Source organism: Canis lupus, chromosome 2 (assembly GCF_003254725.2).
Source record: "Canis lupus dingo isolate Sandy chromosome 2, ASM325472v2, whole genome shotgun sequence".
Lineage (NCBI taxonomy): Eukaryota > Metazoa > Chordata > Mammalia > Carnivora > Canidae > Canis > Canis lupus.
The window spans coordinates 58817704-58834182 of record NC_064244.1 but is presented as its reverse complement, the minus strand read 5'-3'; the positions used below and the strand labels follow the sequence as shown (position 1 = coordinate 58834182).

Genomic DNA, 16479 nt, shown 5'->3' with positions numbered 1-16479 from the left:
TAAATATTCAATAACTTTTAGCTGCTGTTATTATAGGAATCAAAGGTATAATCTACGGATGACGGAAGGCCGATGCCCACTCTGACCTTGGGAAGTTCTATCTGACCACCATCTATCACTCTGCCCACCTAGTCTCCTCCCGTGGGAAGGCCTACATTTTTTGCAATCTCCAGGAGCCTAGCAACACTCCTTTACTCTCTTGCTTATGCATTCAAGCCTCCGTCCATGCACATATTCAGCACACACACTGTGTAGTGCCCAGGAGTCCCAGAGACCTCTAGAAAGGGTCCCCACCTTCAGGGACTCATGGAGCAGCTCAGTGGTTCTCAATGCTGGCTGCACATCAGCTAAACATAGGGAGCTTTAAAAAAAAAAAATCCTGATGCCCAGGCCCTTCCCTTGACCAAAGGAATGATAATCAGGACAGGGCCTGGGCAATAGCATTATCAAAAAGCTGCTCAGGGGATGCCTGGATGGCTCAGTGGTTGAGCGTCTGCCTTTGGCTCGGGTCGTGATCCCAGGGTCCTGGGATCGAGTCCCACATTGAGCTTCTCATGGGGAGCCTGCTTCTTCCTCTGCCTGTGTCTCTGCCTCTCTCTCTCTCTCTCTCTCTGTGTCTCTCATGAATAAATAAAATATTTAAAAAAATAAAAATAAAAAATACTGCTTAGGTAATTCTAATGGGCAGCCAGCCCAGATGGGCTAATGAGAAATCCTGAAGTGGTCTAGGCTACAGACGGGGCCCAGCCAAGTTGCTAGAAGAGACAGCCTTAGGGAGGGGTCCGGGAGGATGCTGCGTATGTTGAAGAAAAATTAAGGGCCCATGGGAGTGTCAGTAAGGGCCACTTAACAGTGCCAGAGGGTCACCATGGCACCTCCCCTCTTTGACACTGCAAGGGTGTACATAGACTGTGCCACCTCCATCTCTTCAGGTAGCTCCACATGGAGGAGAGGGACACTGCACTCTGGCCACCCCACGTTCTGTTGTTGGAAGATATTGAGGGCCCAGAGACATGGAGCAGCTGCAGAGCAACCCCTGGCAGGTCTCAGGGTGGAGCCAGACCCCATCAGAGGCACCCTCCAGACAATGGCACCCACCCTATTCATCCTTCTTTCTCTGAGCCCAAGACACACACTGACTTGATCCAAAAGAACATTTATTCCCCAAATTGAAGCCACAATTCCCTCTCCCAGACCTCTTCCCTCCTCCACCAGACCATCCCAACCTCCACAGTAAGATCCCTCTTTGGCTCATAGACACCCTCTGTAGAATAGCCCTGTCTGGCTCCCCAGGCCCCGAGGCCAGGCAGCCGCCCATTCACAGCTCGACGTGCTCTGTGGGACTCAGCTTTTCTGCTGCCCGCTTGGCCAGGAGCTCAGTCCAGAAAGCCATTTCCTTGCTTTTCAGCTTCTGGGCTGGCTGAGTGGGGATTCCAATCTGCAGGTACCCTTCCTTCTGGTCGTAGGCGGGCCAAGAGGGCAGCCCTTCCCCATTGGGGTTCCTGGGAACAGAATCAAGTGAGGATTACCCAAAGCTACTGTGGCGTCCCAACAACACACCGAGATTTGCAGGACCCCTTGGTTTCATTTCCACCAGGAGGCTCGTCCACCTCCAGAGGCCAGGAGCTCACCAAATCCTAGGCAGCCTGTCTGCTGTCAGAGAACTCTCATTGTCAGGTCACAGGGCCAACACGCCCAGCCCTCCCCACCCCTGTTCCATCTTTGCCACCAGGCTCACCCGCTCCGAGCGAAGTTGGCCCATAGTTTCATCATCATCTTGCTGAGTCTTATCTCCTCTTCTGAGGCACCCCCTGTCAGGAGGGAGAAAAAAGCCTTTGCAACTCAAAGCATAGTTTATGGTCAGCTGCACTGGACAGCTTGTTGGAAATTCAGACTCTGAGCCCTTACTACAGATGGACTGCATCAAAAACCCACATTTCAGGAAGATCTAGGTAAGCTGTGTGCACTTCAAGCCTGGGAGTTACTGAGGGAAGACTCAGGAGAGGGCCACAGTCAGTCCCTAAGCTGGCCACCTTTGTCATCTGTGCCTGCACATCCCACACTCCCTTCACCTACTGAGGTCCCAGCACCACCCCCAGTGTCCACCACAGCAACCCCACCTCAGGATTACCCCCTTCTGGGCCTTTCCTCAATCTCCTTAACCTACCCACATTTTCACAGAATCTGAAAACTGGCCAACGTGCAACGGCCCTACGGAGTCAGTCACCCGAGCGGTTAATGCCAAGGCACTGGTATGTCGCAAACAGCCCTGAGGCGGGTCACACACTAGTCATCTGTAACTGCTGCTAGTTAAGACACTGGAGACAGTTGTTAAAGGTCTTCTTTAAAAGTATTCTATTATTAAATATATTGAGTTTAGAAACATGAGTTTTAGGTTAGGTGGATGGCTGGATAGACAGACACACACATGCAATTCAGCCCTGATTCAAAGTCAACACCAATTCTAACCTTCCTCTTGCTCACATTCAGATACGCTCTTGTGAGTGGGGGCGGTGGCATTCCAGCCCTTGAACAGGGCACTGTGGGTGACCTGCCATGTGTCTTATCCATATCCGGGCCTGAATTCTTAGAGACAGGACGAATGGGGGCACATGGCTCTACCTTCTCTATCATGCATGTCTGAGCCAGAGAAAGATTGGAAATCTTTGTAGTTCAGCTCTACTCTGGTGTAGCTGGGTAAGATCTAGAGAGAAAGGGGAACTTGCCCGAGCCCACCAAACAGAGACCTGGACCTGGACCTTCTAACTCCAAGTGTGTAGTCACCAAATGGCCATCACCTTTTAAAAATGGGGCCCCGAAGACTGAGAAGAGCTCATCCCCGTGGTCCCCAACCACGGTCTGGGGTTTCATGTCCGATGAGAAGCTTGGATGATACTGGAACTCATACATGTAGGTGGGGGCTCCGGCATCTGGGAAGACAGTTCACACATAGTTCATTTCACAAGACGCACACCTGGATGGCACCAGGTCTGTCCTCTCAGCACCCGGGGACAGGAAGCCACACCCGGGTCCTGGGTATGCAACAACAGCAACATTAATAGTGGCTGCCCCCTGTCAGAGCCGACTGTGCACTGGTGTGACCCTGCAGGAAACCCCTGGCTACCAGCATAGCAGAGAAATAGAGCTCTGGGAAAGGTCCGTGATTGGCTCCAAGATGCACAATTGGTGAAGGTGAAAATGGCTTTGAGCCAGGTATTGAGTGAATTAATGAATGAAGGTAGAATGAATGAAATATTGAAATCAGTGGGGGTGAGGAGTGTAAATCCATTCAAAATGATTATCACTGGGGCACCTGGGTGGCCAGTGGCTTCGGATCAGGGTGTGATCCTGGGGTTCTGGGATCGAATCCCGCATCGGCCTCCCTGCGGGGAGCCTGCTTCTCCCTCTGCTGTGTCTCTGCCTCTCTCTTTGCGTCTCTCATGAATAAATAAATAAAATCTTTTTAAAAAATGGCTATCATTGTAGGGGCATTGGGTCAATACACACAGACACTGTTGCCTACCGATGTGTTCACACACAACAGCTATATACACACTGTTTACTCTGCTGCATTTCACTGGAAACAGGCTGGGTTTGATTCTGCAGCCCCAATGGGAACCTTCTGTTCTGCTCAGTTTGGACAGTTTCCGTGTTTTTCTCATCCAATTTCTAGGCAAGAGTGAAGTAAACCTGAGTTGCTGGTCTGACAGCTCTGATATTTAAATACAGACATAGGGAAAGGGGCACAATCGGGCTCTTGTATCTGGGGAAACCTCAGAAACCTTGTATCTGGTAAAACTCAGCATTTTCTATTTCTCCATTGCCTCGTGTCTTGCTTCCTGTTGGGCCCTGGGTGGTGGCAGCAGAAAGAAGGGTTCTCTGAGGGAGGATAAAGGTGGCTTTCTCTTGCTCCCCAGCCCCCGCTCTCAGAACCCCCTCTCCAAGCCCCCAAAAGGTGGCAGTTTTCCTACAGATGGCTTCATCCAGAGCTGTCCACCCGCTCCTTCGAGGCTAAGTTGGGGGCCACCAGCCCCGGGAGCTCAGCGCTTTACATGGACCCTAAAATCCACAGGGGAGTGAGTCTGATGGGGGAAAAGTCAGGCCCCCAGTCAGGCTGAAGGAGAAATTGTACTGCTTTCTACCCCCCTTGAGTACAGTAACAAACTTAGAGTGCAGAAAAAAAAGGGTGAACAAAAAGATCACTTAGGGACGTCAGGGTGGCTCAGCGGTTGAACGTCTGCCTTTGGCCCAGGGCGTGATCCTGGGGTCCTGGGATCGAGTCCCACATTGGGCCCCCTGAAGGGAGCCTGCTTCTCTGTCTGCCTATGTCTCTCTGCCTCTCTCTGTGTCTCTCATGAATAAATAAATAAAATCTTTAAAAAATCACTTATGATCCCACCACTCTAGGGCACCTCTGTTAATATATTAGCATATATCCCTTCTATGCATAGAACAATGGGATTATGTTATATATATATATGTCATTTTGAAATATACTACAGTCATTTCTCCATATCATTAAATATCTGTCCAAAAATGACTGAACAATATATGGCATCCCCTCATGAGGATGCAGAATAATTTATTGAATCACCTCCCTCACCCCTGTCAATGCGCCCTTGATTTAGTAAGAGATGTCTGGAAGAAGCAACATTTCTGTGGGTCTGCAAGCCACCTGTTAACAGCTGCCTCAAGGCCAAGCAGAACCCTCTGAGAGAAGGGGCTGTAACTTAGCCTCCATGACTCAGAAGTTTTAGGTAGGAGCTCCTCAATCGCAGAGGGAAAACTTTTCATGAAGGAGAGAACTTTGGGCAGCATGCCACACAAAAGATTTTCCTTTTTTTTACTGTTTACCTAAAACCATAGAGGTATATCAAATTCCTACAAGCACAACACAAGTTTCCAAAGGAACGTAGGGCACAGATTAGGATAACAGGAATATGGTAGAAGCAGAGAGGACAGAGTTAATAAACGAAGCATGCCATTGAAAACATGGGGATGGTCTTTTTTCTTTTTTTCAAGAAAAAGCTTATGAAATAAGTAGCATTATCTTCATTTTAAAATCTGAGCTTCCAAGTGAGAGAATTAAGAAATCCCACTCATACACTAGAAAGCAATTTCACAACATGTGTCAAGGATTTTGAAATGCTCTTACGGCTCCCCCTGGGAATTTCACCTCTAATAACGAATCCTAAGAAAATTTTTAGAGACCTGGTTAAAAATTTATGCACATAAGGCTGAGCATCATGTTTTTTCTCGCATTAAAATACGAGCAACGAGACTAAATATCCAATAGGACAGGAATACTAAATTTTGATGCATCATTCTGTGAAATAGTGGATGTTTTTTGAAGACTTTTCATTGATACAGGACAAAGGCTTACAAAATAGTGTTTTATGAACAAACACATGATTTAAAATTAATTTCTAAGTTATATATAAGACATGGAAAGATTATTCAAAGAAGTATGTCAAAAACTTATAGCAGATGTTTATAGGTGAAGAATTCAGAGTAGTATCTGATTTTTTCTTCACATGTTTCCATATAATATTCCAGGGTAGGATATTAATTTTATATTCAGAAAAATCCTTTCTTATCAAAAAGAGAGTGAGACAAATATAAAACGAAAGAATAACATTGATGAAATCTGTGTAGTCCTGGCAAAAGATTCGGATACCAGATGAAACAACACAAGTCCAGCATGGCTGGGACCAGCAAGTGACATAGAATAAGATACCATAAATCAGACAGGTATCCAGAGGCAAGAGACCAAGTTTATGAAAGAGCAGATTTGACCCCAGGTGGCTGGCCCCTGGCTGAAGTGTTTCATCAGGACCTTGGGAGGAGGAAGCAGCACCAGTACCTCACTCTACTGATGCTTGGGGACAGAGTAGGTCAGCTCTAGCTGCTTTTTGTCATGCATAGAAAGTCCTGAAAACCCTTCCAAGGGTTTTAGAGAGAGAGGGGTCTGTACCAAGAACCATTTCCTGGCTTGCAGACTAGGTGAAGGAAGGGTCCCATTAGGACCTCAAAAAGATACCCAGAAAAGGATGCATCCTTATCCTCTAGATGAGCTAATCCATCCCTGACCTCACTCCACATACACAGCCTTGGATCAATGTGGGACGGTCCTGTGGTAGACCCACCACATACCAGGATGCCAGAAGCCAGCTGTAGACATGGATACTCTTGAGAACACCTGCCACCACACCTCCCACTGCTCAAGTTTTTTGTCTTTTTGGTTTTGGACAAGCCTAATTCTATGCTTGGTTTCAGTCTACCCCAGCTCCACTAGTTAACAAACAAGCTTGCCCCTGGCTCTGATCTTGGAAACCTTCCAAGACATGTCTTCTAAGACTTGCCCACTGGCCCCACAGACCACAGGAACCTCGGGGAGGAGCCCCAGTGGTGGATGCTCTGGGTCCTTCCCTCATCACATATCCAGCATCTGGGCACGCCAGCCTGACTTCTACCTCTGCTGTTCGTAGCTCCCTGCCTGAGGTCTTTGGCCACTAACTGGCCATTCTGCCCATGTGTGCAGCAAGTCAGAGCTTAACAGCCCTTGGGAACAGGCTTCAACCCATGACTCCTGGGAGTGGGAGGCTAAATACCCCAGTTCCCTTGCCCCTCACATGGAATAATCCCGAGACATGACTGGAGATGTGACAGCTGCAGGTGTCCACAGAGGATACCAGCTTCCTAGGCAGCTCTGGTTGGCTCCCTTCTCCTCTCTGTGCCACTTCTCCATTTCTCTACTGGTGTGTTCCGGGGTCATCTCCCAAACGAGCTGCTTGCATTCAAATGCTCTTCTCAGAGTTGGCTTCTGGTAGACCCAAAGTAAGACAGAGTGCCCACCCCAGACCATATGGATCTGGCCCTGGAGGCCTGACCTTTTGTGGTTTCCACATATGTGTCTATGCTGAGAAGTGGGCAGGACAGACAGGAGAAGCTGGTGAGGTCGGTGTCCCTCTCCTGTCCAACCTCTGAGACTCACCTCTGTGGTGACGGGCTACAGTCACGGATGGGACACCAAACACCACATCTCCTAACATGTCCAAGAACAGGGCTTTCTTTTTGACAGGGTCATCTGTTCCTCCTAAATACTTCTCACTAGCCAGTGGAGTCAGTTCCTCAGGGATGTTCTGAAATGGAGCAGAAGTAAAAGTGACCCTCGCCCCCTGCCCCCGTGAATGATGCTGCTTCTAAAGCCAAAGAATGGCTTGCACGAATGAGGGAATCTCTTCAGCCCTATGCCACCACCCACACCCTGGGTGGTGAGGTGGAAAAGACAGAAAAATTGGACCAGAGCCCTCCATCCTTGGGCTTCGCTCTGCCAATTAATTGCTCAGTTGTTTGGGGCAAGTCTCTGGCCTTCTTTGGGTCTCAGGTAGTTGCTGTGGTTCCCTAGACTCTTACAGCAATGGGGTAGGACTTCCACAAGAGTGACGAGGCCGTCTTCTGGTCCAGCTTGTCTTCAGAGAGTGGGTAACCCATCATCTGTTAGGACAACAGTGACACAATTGTCAATCATCAAGAAGTAGCAGAAAGAAGCAAACTTACCAACCAATCAGACCAATGCAGGCTAACAGTCACTTTGTTATGACTTTGACGGCATGAGTCCTCGACAAATTGGGTAAAATCAATGAAATAAATGGGATTATTACATCCAGAAACTCAAGCAGTGCAAAAAGAATAAAGTCAATGTGAAGAGAAGCTGTCCCAGGCCTTTGCACTGTGTGTGTGTGTGTGTGTGTGTGTGTGTGTGTGTGTGTGTCTATCTCTAGGCAAGAATCCCCACCCTGGACATGGAGACATACAGGAAAGGTTTAAGCCTGGCTAGTGTTGAAGCAGAGAGCTCTGGGGCAAAGAACACAGACCTTACAAATACCCCCACCTGACTGTCTTATATGACCAAGGAAGTCCCAGATCCCATATGGCTTTGGTCCATCAATGACCTCTGAAATACTGTGAAGTGAGAATGGCAAGACTCTGCACATAATGCTCCATCCAAACCTCCACATTACAGGACTTGACCAAACTCTAGCTTGGTTGCCAGCAGCTTAAGGTTTTGTCCCTAGGATGGATGGAGAAGATGTCCCAGAGTCCCTTAAAATGCTTGCCTGAGAAAGCTCCTGGCCACCAGGGGAATTTACTGCTGATTCTGGCCAAAACCTGGTAATAGGTTGATAGGTCCCCAGCCCCATCTTAGAGCAGTTACTTTAGAAAGCTTGCAATTACAAATCCTTCGCTGCCCTTTGAGATGTAAATCTACCAGCCAAAACTGTTTCCTCCAGGACTTGAGAGCCCCCTTTTGAAATGCAGTCATTCAGCCGGTAAGTCCCCTCTCTCTCCTAGTCTCTGTGGGCGTGGAGAGCCCTGACTGGTGGGCACCTTGCTGCAACCTGCACCACTGTCTCCTGTCTTAGAGACAAAAATTTGTTTCTAGATAAATGCCATTTAACAAACCGAAGTGGCCTAGCCACGTGGACAAGCTCCCCACCCCGTCACACCCCGTACTGCCTTCCCCTCAGCACTGTCCAGGCCTTTGACTAGGGCTCCAGTCTTTGTTGTAGGGATTTGAGTTCAGTTCACACTGGTGTCTTCTCCCTGATGCAGAAGTAGAAGTGAATAAGACCCTGAAAGCAGAGATGGGGGTGACGTGATAGGTGAGGGAGGAGAGCCTAAGGGGCCCCCACATTCTCACCATTGGAAGAAGCCAGCCAAACTCCTGCTTGTTGATTCCGATGATGTAGGGAACAGAGTTGAATTTCTTTTCAGCCAGAATCTCTTGGGGCATCTTTGGCAGCAGCACTCCATCAACCACCGTAGGCAGGAAAGGATAGCTCTGGGGAGGAGGGCGTCAGGTGTCTGTCTGCGCTTCCCCTCCCGAGGCCAAACCCACATCTCCCTCCCAACCTGTCTGAGCAGGAAGCCAGCAGCCCAGACTTACATGGCCATGGCTGGTGGCAATAGAACCCAGGCTCCTTAACAAAGGGCCCAAGTGCATGTGACCCAGAGGGCAGAACGTGGACTCCAGAACTGGCAGTGGTAAGATGATGGGGACAAAACTCATTCAAATTGAAATATACATACATAGGGGCTCCTGGGGGGCTCAGCGGGTTAAGCATCTGACTCTTAATTTCGGTTTAGGTCATGATCTCAGGGTCATGACATCAAGCCCCGAGTTGGGCTCCACACTAGGCACGGAATCTGCTTAAGATGCTCTCTCTCTCTCTCCCTCTGCCCCTCCCCACCAACCCCCTCTCGCTCATGCTCTTTCTCTCTCTCCAAAAAGAAAAACGAAATATATGTATACATATGTACATATTTTCACATATTTATATGCATATATACATTAAATTTATTAAATATAAATAGATTAAATTTACAGATATATAAAACATATATGTGTATATATTTTAGTATTGAAATTTATAAACATATACATTTTATGTAAGTTTAATAGAAATACATAAAATATATAAAATATGTGTATACCTATTTTTTTAAGATTTTATTTATTTATTCATAAGAGACACAGAGAGAGAGAGAGAGGCAGAGACACAGGCAGAGGGAGAAGCAGGTTCCCTGTGGAAAACCCAATGCAAGACTCAATCCTTGGGCTCCACACTCAGTATGGAGTCTGCTTGTCCTTCTTCCTCTGCTCCTCCCCCCACATCCCCGTGCTCTCTCCCTCTCTTTCTATCTCTAAAATAAATAAACAAATAAAATCTTTGAACCTAAGCTGCTACAGATAAACAGTGCTTCAAGGAGGTAGTGAGCTCCCCATCACTCAAGGTGCTTACGCAGAGACCTGACTTCCTATTAGAGACGAAAGGCAGGACTAAAAGCATCAAGGATGGGCTCACATTGCACTGAAAAACACCTTCATTTTAGGTGCTACCTTTGCTGAAAATTACTCACATGGGCCTGGATTCGATGGCACCAGACTCTCATGACAGCACTCAGGAAGCTGGTTATAGTTAGATTGCGTACTTGGCTACGATAGCTATTAAGAGCATCAGTTTGGGAGCTAGACTGTCTGGACTTGAATCCTGGCTCTGCCACCTACTAGCTGGTCATTCAGGACAATTTCACCTGTTTGAGCTTTAGCTTTGTCATCTGTAAGATGAGTTGTTATGGGGATTAAGTGCCAGGACTCACAGGACGCTCAGCACACCACCCGGCACCCAGAGGTAGCTCAGTACCCCTTAGATGTTACTCATTGGCAGTGCTATGCAGCCCTCCCATAGGCACCAGCTCCATGAGCCATGTTTCCAGTTCCACACACCATGTGCCTTATTCCCCGCCACCAGATAAGGACAGGTGGAATGGGACGAATCCCAGGCTTTGAGACCTGTGGCTCCGGACACTTGCTCTGCAAGGGCCACTGAATGACAGGCCATTCCTGGCAGCCACAGGAGAAGCTCTGCCAAGCGATTGTGACTCAGCAGAACAGGGGTGCAAAGCCACAGCCAGTGTGGGCCTGGCCTAGGAGGGTTAGGCGGTGCAGCACATGCTCTGCACAATGCCTGGCACATAGCACCACACCGATATGTTCTGGAGGAATAATCCTGTAGGAGGGAGGGCATTTGTTATGTAAGGAAGGTCAGTCTTTTAAGGAGGTGATATGCCCTGACCTGTGTTTCCAAGGGTCAGCCCGGCAGGGCAGCATCGTGGGGCAAGGGTGCAGAGGAAAAGTAGAGGTGGAAGACGGTTGGAGTCCAGGAGAGAGGCAGCGGGGGCCCCGATCCGATCAGGCTGACCGGCACCATCGCTGCCTTCCACGGTGCTTGCGAGGGGCTGCCCCGTGTGGACCTTGGGCGCCGCCAGGCTGAAGTCCAAACCCCAGGGGCATGCTCACCCCCCTTTGTCTCTTCTGCCCCACATTCTGTCCATTAGCAAATCCTGTCAGCCACAACTTTAAAATTATCTGGATTCTGGCCCCGTTTTTCCACCCCCTCTGCGATGGGCCTCCCAGCCCGGCTCCTGGTTCCGGCCCAGCCCGGGCTTCAGCTCCCGCGGCAACCACAAAGCCCTTTGGTAAACTCACAGTCAACGCACTCCCCTGCTCAAAACCCTCTCAAGACCCCATCTCCACCACCCCTAGTTCGTTTCCCAGAGTTAGGAGTCTCTCATGTTCTGGTAGAAAGGGAGGAGGGCGGGGGGTGGGGGTGCCTGGGTGACGGGCACCGAGGGGGGCACTTGACGGGATGAGCACTGGGGGTTATGCTCTATGTTGGCAAATTGAACACCAATAAAAAATAAATTTATATAAAAAAAAAGACTTCCCATCTCACTTGAAATCAAAATCCGAGTCCTTGAAAGGAAGCACCCTCAGCTCTCTTTCCTCTTTGGCTGTTCTCCCCCGGCTTCCTCCCCGCCCGCCACCCCGGCCTCCTGGCCCAGGACCCTGGGAGCTGCTGGGCCCTCTGCCGGGAACACTCTTCCTCCGGGGTTCCTGACAGTTGCCTCCCGCCCCACTGCCAGAACTCGGCCCCAGGGTCCCCTAGCTGGGGCCATCCCCTGCCCCCCGCGTGCCCACCCGAACCACCGCAGTTCCTCACCTTCCCATCCTCCGTAGGGGGACCGTCGCCCAACACGGCAAACCTTGTTACTGAGCCCTCCTTTCACTCCGAGGGGCAGGGGATTAGATTGGTTTTGCCTGTTTTACTGCTATTTCCCCAGCTCCTGGATCTGGGCCCCCCCACAGGGAATTCTAATAAAATCTCGCTGAATGAATCTCAGGGAATCCTGACAACACGTCCTAAGGGAGGTGCCCGTGGGCCCAGGAGAGCCGGGAGCTCAGGACTGGCAGCCGCGGCGAGATAACGGCTCAGAACCTGTGGAGGTGCTGGAAGGCAGGAGGGGAGGAAGAAGGTGGTGGGGAGGCTCCCGGAGTTCCGGGGGTGGCGGGGAAGGCGGTGTTCTCAGGTCTGAGGTTCTCGGTCCCTTCTGGAGGGCCCTGCCAACAGCGTGGCTGGCACAGCTAATCGGCTCTGCAGGCTCCTGGGAAAGACCTAGCTCCTCAAGGAAGACCCCTGAAGAAACTCGTCGCCCAGCTACCTCTACCACCCCAGAGTGGAAGTTTCTAGCCCAGTCCTTTCCCGAGGGGCATTTTTGGGAGTGGGAAATGTAAACAAGGAGTAGGGGGCAGGCTGGGCCCAGGGGACACAGAGTTGATAACTGGGAGCACTGGACCGGGAGTCAGGGGAATCTGCTCCAGTCCAGCATCTGGTCCACCTGCTGTGTTATCCAGGCAAGTCGCTGGCCCTCTCTGGGCCTTGGCAATGTAGACACAAGGAGTCACCATGAGCCACGGGGGAGGATTCTTTTCATTCATATTTAACTGGAGCATAAATCATACATCAAGACTTAAAACCTGTAATCAAGAAACCAAAAAGCCTTACCTCTCTGGGGTCTCCAAATAAATCAAGAGTGAAAAATTTCTGTGAAGACAAAGACAGAGGGTGTGCATGAGAAGGCTTCCAGGGACAAAAGCCGATCTTTGTGAACAGTGCGCCAAAGGTGTCATGTTCTCCCTCCCGGTGCCAGCCTGGCTGGGCAGAGAGGAAGTGGGCAGGATACTGGCTCCCCCGGGTAGAGGTACAGGTGTAGGTGTGGGTTGGGGGAGGGGACTGCTGGAGAGGCCATCTGTCTGCTGTTCCTGCCTGCCCTGCCCTCCACCCATTTCCCCCTCATGTTCCCCTGGCAACACTACCCCAGTCATCCTTTGGGGCGCCTCCCTCTTCGCCACTCTTGCCCCACAAATCCAGGCATCTATAAATGACCGGGGGTGCCCCATCTCCCTGATCACAGAAATTAGTTCAGGTATGGGCACTTACCCATGTCAGTCCAACAGACTTTACCCCAAAACTTTTGCTGGAATTATTGTGAATGGTGTCTAAACAGATACAGTATAAGTCTAGATGCTATCGCTGTCTTTAGCCTCCCCAGGGAACAAACTTGCCTGACAGTGAAGCCAATACTGAGAGAGAATAAAAAAAAAAGCTGAAGGATAGAGCAGATATATTCTTAATAATGTCATATGTGCATCTGGATCCAGCCATGCCTGAAGCCATGTACTCCTGAACTATAGTTTTCAGTTAGTTACCTGAAGATTTTGTTATAACACTATTCTTTTTCCACTCAAGGTACTTTGAGATGAATTTCCTCATCCTGCATCAGAAAGTCCTGACTTACACAAGCTTACTTATTGGTCACTCAGTGCTGTATGCTGGCAGACCTATTAGCTACAGGGTAACATTACAATCAGTGTAATCTCAGCAAATATGCAATGAAGAGAAGCACAGAGTGAGGTGAATTTCAGTGAGCTTGTCAGCTCACTATTCCCTCTTGGGGGAAGGGTGTGAATGTGACCTCGGGAATACCCCTCTCTCCTGGGGAGACTCCTGGACCCCTGGGCCAGGCCTCTGGCACTAGACTCTACTGTCTGATCTGATTCCAATGTAGCCTTGCAGCTTGCATCTTGGTTTCTCAGGCTCAAATAAGGTGATCAGTGCATCCAAAGAATGCCTTACCAGTCAGAGGTGTGTGTGTGTGTGTGTGTGTGTGTGTGTGTGTGTCTGTGTGCCTATGTGTTTGTGTGTGTTTTGGGAGAGTGGATAATCATGGAAACACTCTACAGGATCTCAGAAAAATCTCACAAGGATATCATGGGCTCTTATGTTCTCTGGGGTTTTTTTTCTAACTTGCCAACTCTCCCTTATAAGCTGGGTCCTCTGAAGCCAATGGAGAATTGCTAAAATAAGCCTGCTTCTTCCCAGGAATCAGAGACGGTTGTGTTTTTATTCTTTGAATAAAGAATATTCCCCCACAGTGGGAATAGTTCCTATTGTGCCTTCCTTTAAAAAAAGATTTATTTATTTATTCATGAGAGACACAGAGAGAGAGAGGCAGAGACACAGGCAGAGGGAGAAACAGGTTCCTCACAGGGAGCCCAATGTAAGACTCAATCCCGGGACCCCAGGATCATGACCTGAGCCAAAGGCAGATGCTCAATTGCTGAGCCACCCAGGTGTCCCATCTTATTGTGCCTTCCTGCTGTATTCTCTGCATGTCCTCATGATGACACACTGTCATAGCCATCCATCCAGTCCTCAAATGTCACCTCCTCTGTGAAGCATCCTTGCTGACTATTATGAGCATTTCCTCCCTCTATACTTCCATCACCCTTAACCCATGAAGTATATGAATGTCTTTCTCCTTGGATAGCTCCTTGTCAGCAGAGACTATATCTGATTAATGTCTGCATCACCCACCCAGTTATCACCATTCACCTAAAATGGATGGATGGAGGGATGGACAGATGGATAGATAGGCAGATGGATGGAGGAATGGCTAGATGATGGATGGAGCTAGTCAATAAACAGAATGTAAATGAACTGGATGGATTGGTAGATAAATGAATAATAACTAGCAGACTAGGTGATGGATGGGTCATTGATTCTGGATGGTTGAATGATGGAGTGAAGCTGTATGGTGGTTGGATGAGACATAGATGATTGAAATGAATGAAAGTTATGGATGGATTGATATTAAATGGATGAAAGAATATTGATGAATTGGATAGACTGGTAGATGAATAGATGGATATTAAGATGATGAATAGATTGATGGATGAATGGTGGTTGGATGGAAGGATAGATGGATGGGTGGGTGGATGTATGGTTATCCATACACAAAAGCACAATTGAGGCAGAGTCTCAAAAAAGTTAGAAAACTGAGCCTCCCCTGGGTTATAATTGAGGTAGTTTCTAAATTAAGCAAGATACATTGTGACAACCTTTCTTAAACTCTTTGTTCTTAATATCCCATCCTCAAAATTCAGAACAGTAGTTACCTCTGGGAATATGTGATACTTAATTTCTTAAAAATACATTTAGAAACAAGAATGGAAAAATAGTAAGTTTTGATTGAGGTGAGAGATTATTTTACCATTTGTTCATTATATTGTTTTTCGACTTTGCAAGTGTTTGAGATACTTCGTAATAACAAAGAAAAAAAGAAATTCCCATTCAGATCCAGAAGCTGATACTGTTCCCTGGTGGCCAGACACTGTCCCAGGTAGTTTTTGCAGGGCAGAGGCAAGGGGAAAGTTGAAATACTGAAGACAATCTGGGTGGGGGGCTTGTGTGTCATTCGAATGAATACACCTACCAACTTCAGTGAAACCTCCAAGAGCTCATCTTCCGTCTTCTGGCGCAGGCAATGAACAAGGACAGCCGACGTGGTGCTTTTACACCCAGCAAAGACAGCAATTTGCTGCAGAGATCACAAGCAACGGCAGATCTCAAGAGCCATGTCCCTTCCCTCAATCAATAAAAAGGTGTTCTTCCCCAACCTTCATTTCCAAAGGCTGCGGGGGAGGGGGGGAGCGGAAAATACTCTAGACCAGCAGGTGACAGTTCTGAGTCCCACTCATGCCAATTAAACAAGCTCTGTCTCTGTTACCTTATGTCTGTTAAAATGGGCAGAAGGATCTCAGAACGGAGCGTCTAAAGGGAGGAACACAGAGTGGGGCTTAAGGGCGTGGAATCCAGAATCACACTGCCCGGATTCAAATTTCTTTTCAGGAAGCCGTTCATGATAACCTCACCCTGCACGGTAGATGAGGGGCTCCTTTTGGATTGCATTATGACATCAGATACCTCTGCTTACTGCTCTTGTCAGTTGAGATTTTATCATCTGTGTGATTACACAATCACTAATCTGTCTTCTCTGATAGAATGCGAACTTCATGAGGCTGCCTGATGTCTGACTGTATCAAAATTATGTGATGAATAAATGAATGAGTTCCCCAGGAACCCACCCCAACCCCGAGGCACTTAAGGAAGAGCCACTCCAGGCTCACGTGCTGCAAATGGGTTCATCAGAACTCAGATCCTGAGAGAGACAAGACCCAGTGGCGGTCCACTGCCTACTGTGCGGCCTGGCACCCGCCCTGGCACACTTTGGGAAGAGTGCTCAGCGGACAGCGTGCTGCGCTGGCAGCCCAGAGTCCTGTGTTTGAGTTCCCAGCTCTGCCCTGATCACTCAGTGACCTTGGCAAGCTGCTTCCACTGTCTGCCCAGGTTGCTCAGTGGTAAAACTGGGAGGCTGGCTGAGGTGTCTCTTTGCCCTTCCACACAACTGTTCTGACGTCTGTGATTCCTAGAGGATGCCAGGCAGATCCCTTGGCCAGAAAGGCATCTGAAGATTCCAGGAGAGCAGGGCAAAGGGTGTGGAGGTGGTCCAGCATGAGACCTACCTGAGCTGTGTCCTTCATGTCTTTCTTAACCAAGGCAGCAGTGAGGGCCACACCACTCTCAGAGATGGCCCGATGGAAGAGGTTCTTGGCCAGAGGAGATAGCACCTGGCAGGAGAGTGGATCGGAAGAGAGTTTATGCTCATGAGGAGGGGATCTTCAAGAGCTACTTCATCCTTAGCTCTGCCCCACCCGTTCCCCTGAAGACTCTG

At 48.9% G+C, this 16479-nt stretch overlaps 1 protein-coding gene across 1 annotated transcript in view; it reads right to left on the bottom strand.

The window, feature by feature from the left end:
• Positions 1-1140: 1140 nt before the first annotated feature.
• CES1 (carboxylesterase 1) overlaps positions 1141-16479 on the bottom strand; it is a 29407-nt gene continuing 14068 nt past the window's right edge. The window contains exons 6-14 of the mRNA XM_025447611.3: positions 16271-16375; positions 15181-15285; positions 12411-12449; positions 8705-8845; positions 7417-7497; positions 6995-7142; positions 2799-2930; positions 1739-1811; positions 1141-1502 (exon numbers count right to left, since the gene is read on the bottom strand). Of these exons, the coding sequence (XP_025303396.1) occupies positions 1319-1502; positions 1739-1811; positions 2799-2930; positions 6995-7142; positions 7417-7497; positions 8705-8845; positions 12411-12449; positions 15181-15285; positions 16271-16375 (1008 nt within the window). The 3' untranslated portion in view covers positions 1141-1318. The remainder of the gene's footprint in view (positions 1503-1738; positions 1812-2798; positions 2931-6994; positions 7143-7416; positions 7498-8704; positions 8846-12410; positions 12450-15180; positions 15286-16270; positions 16376-16479) is intronic.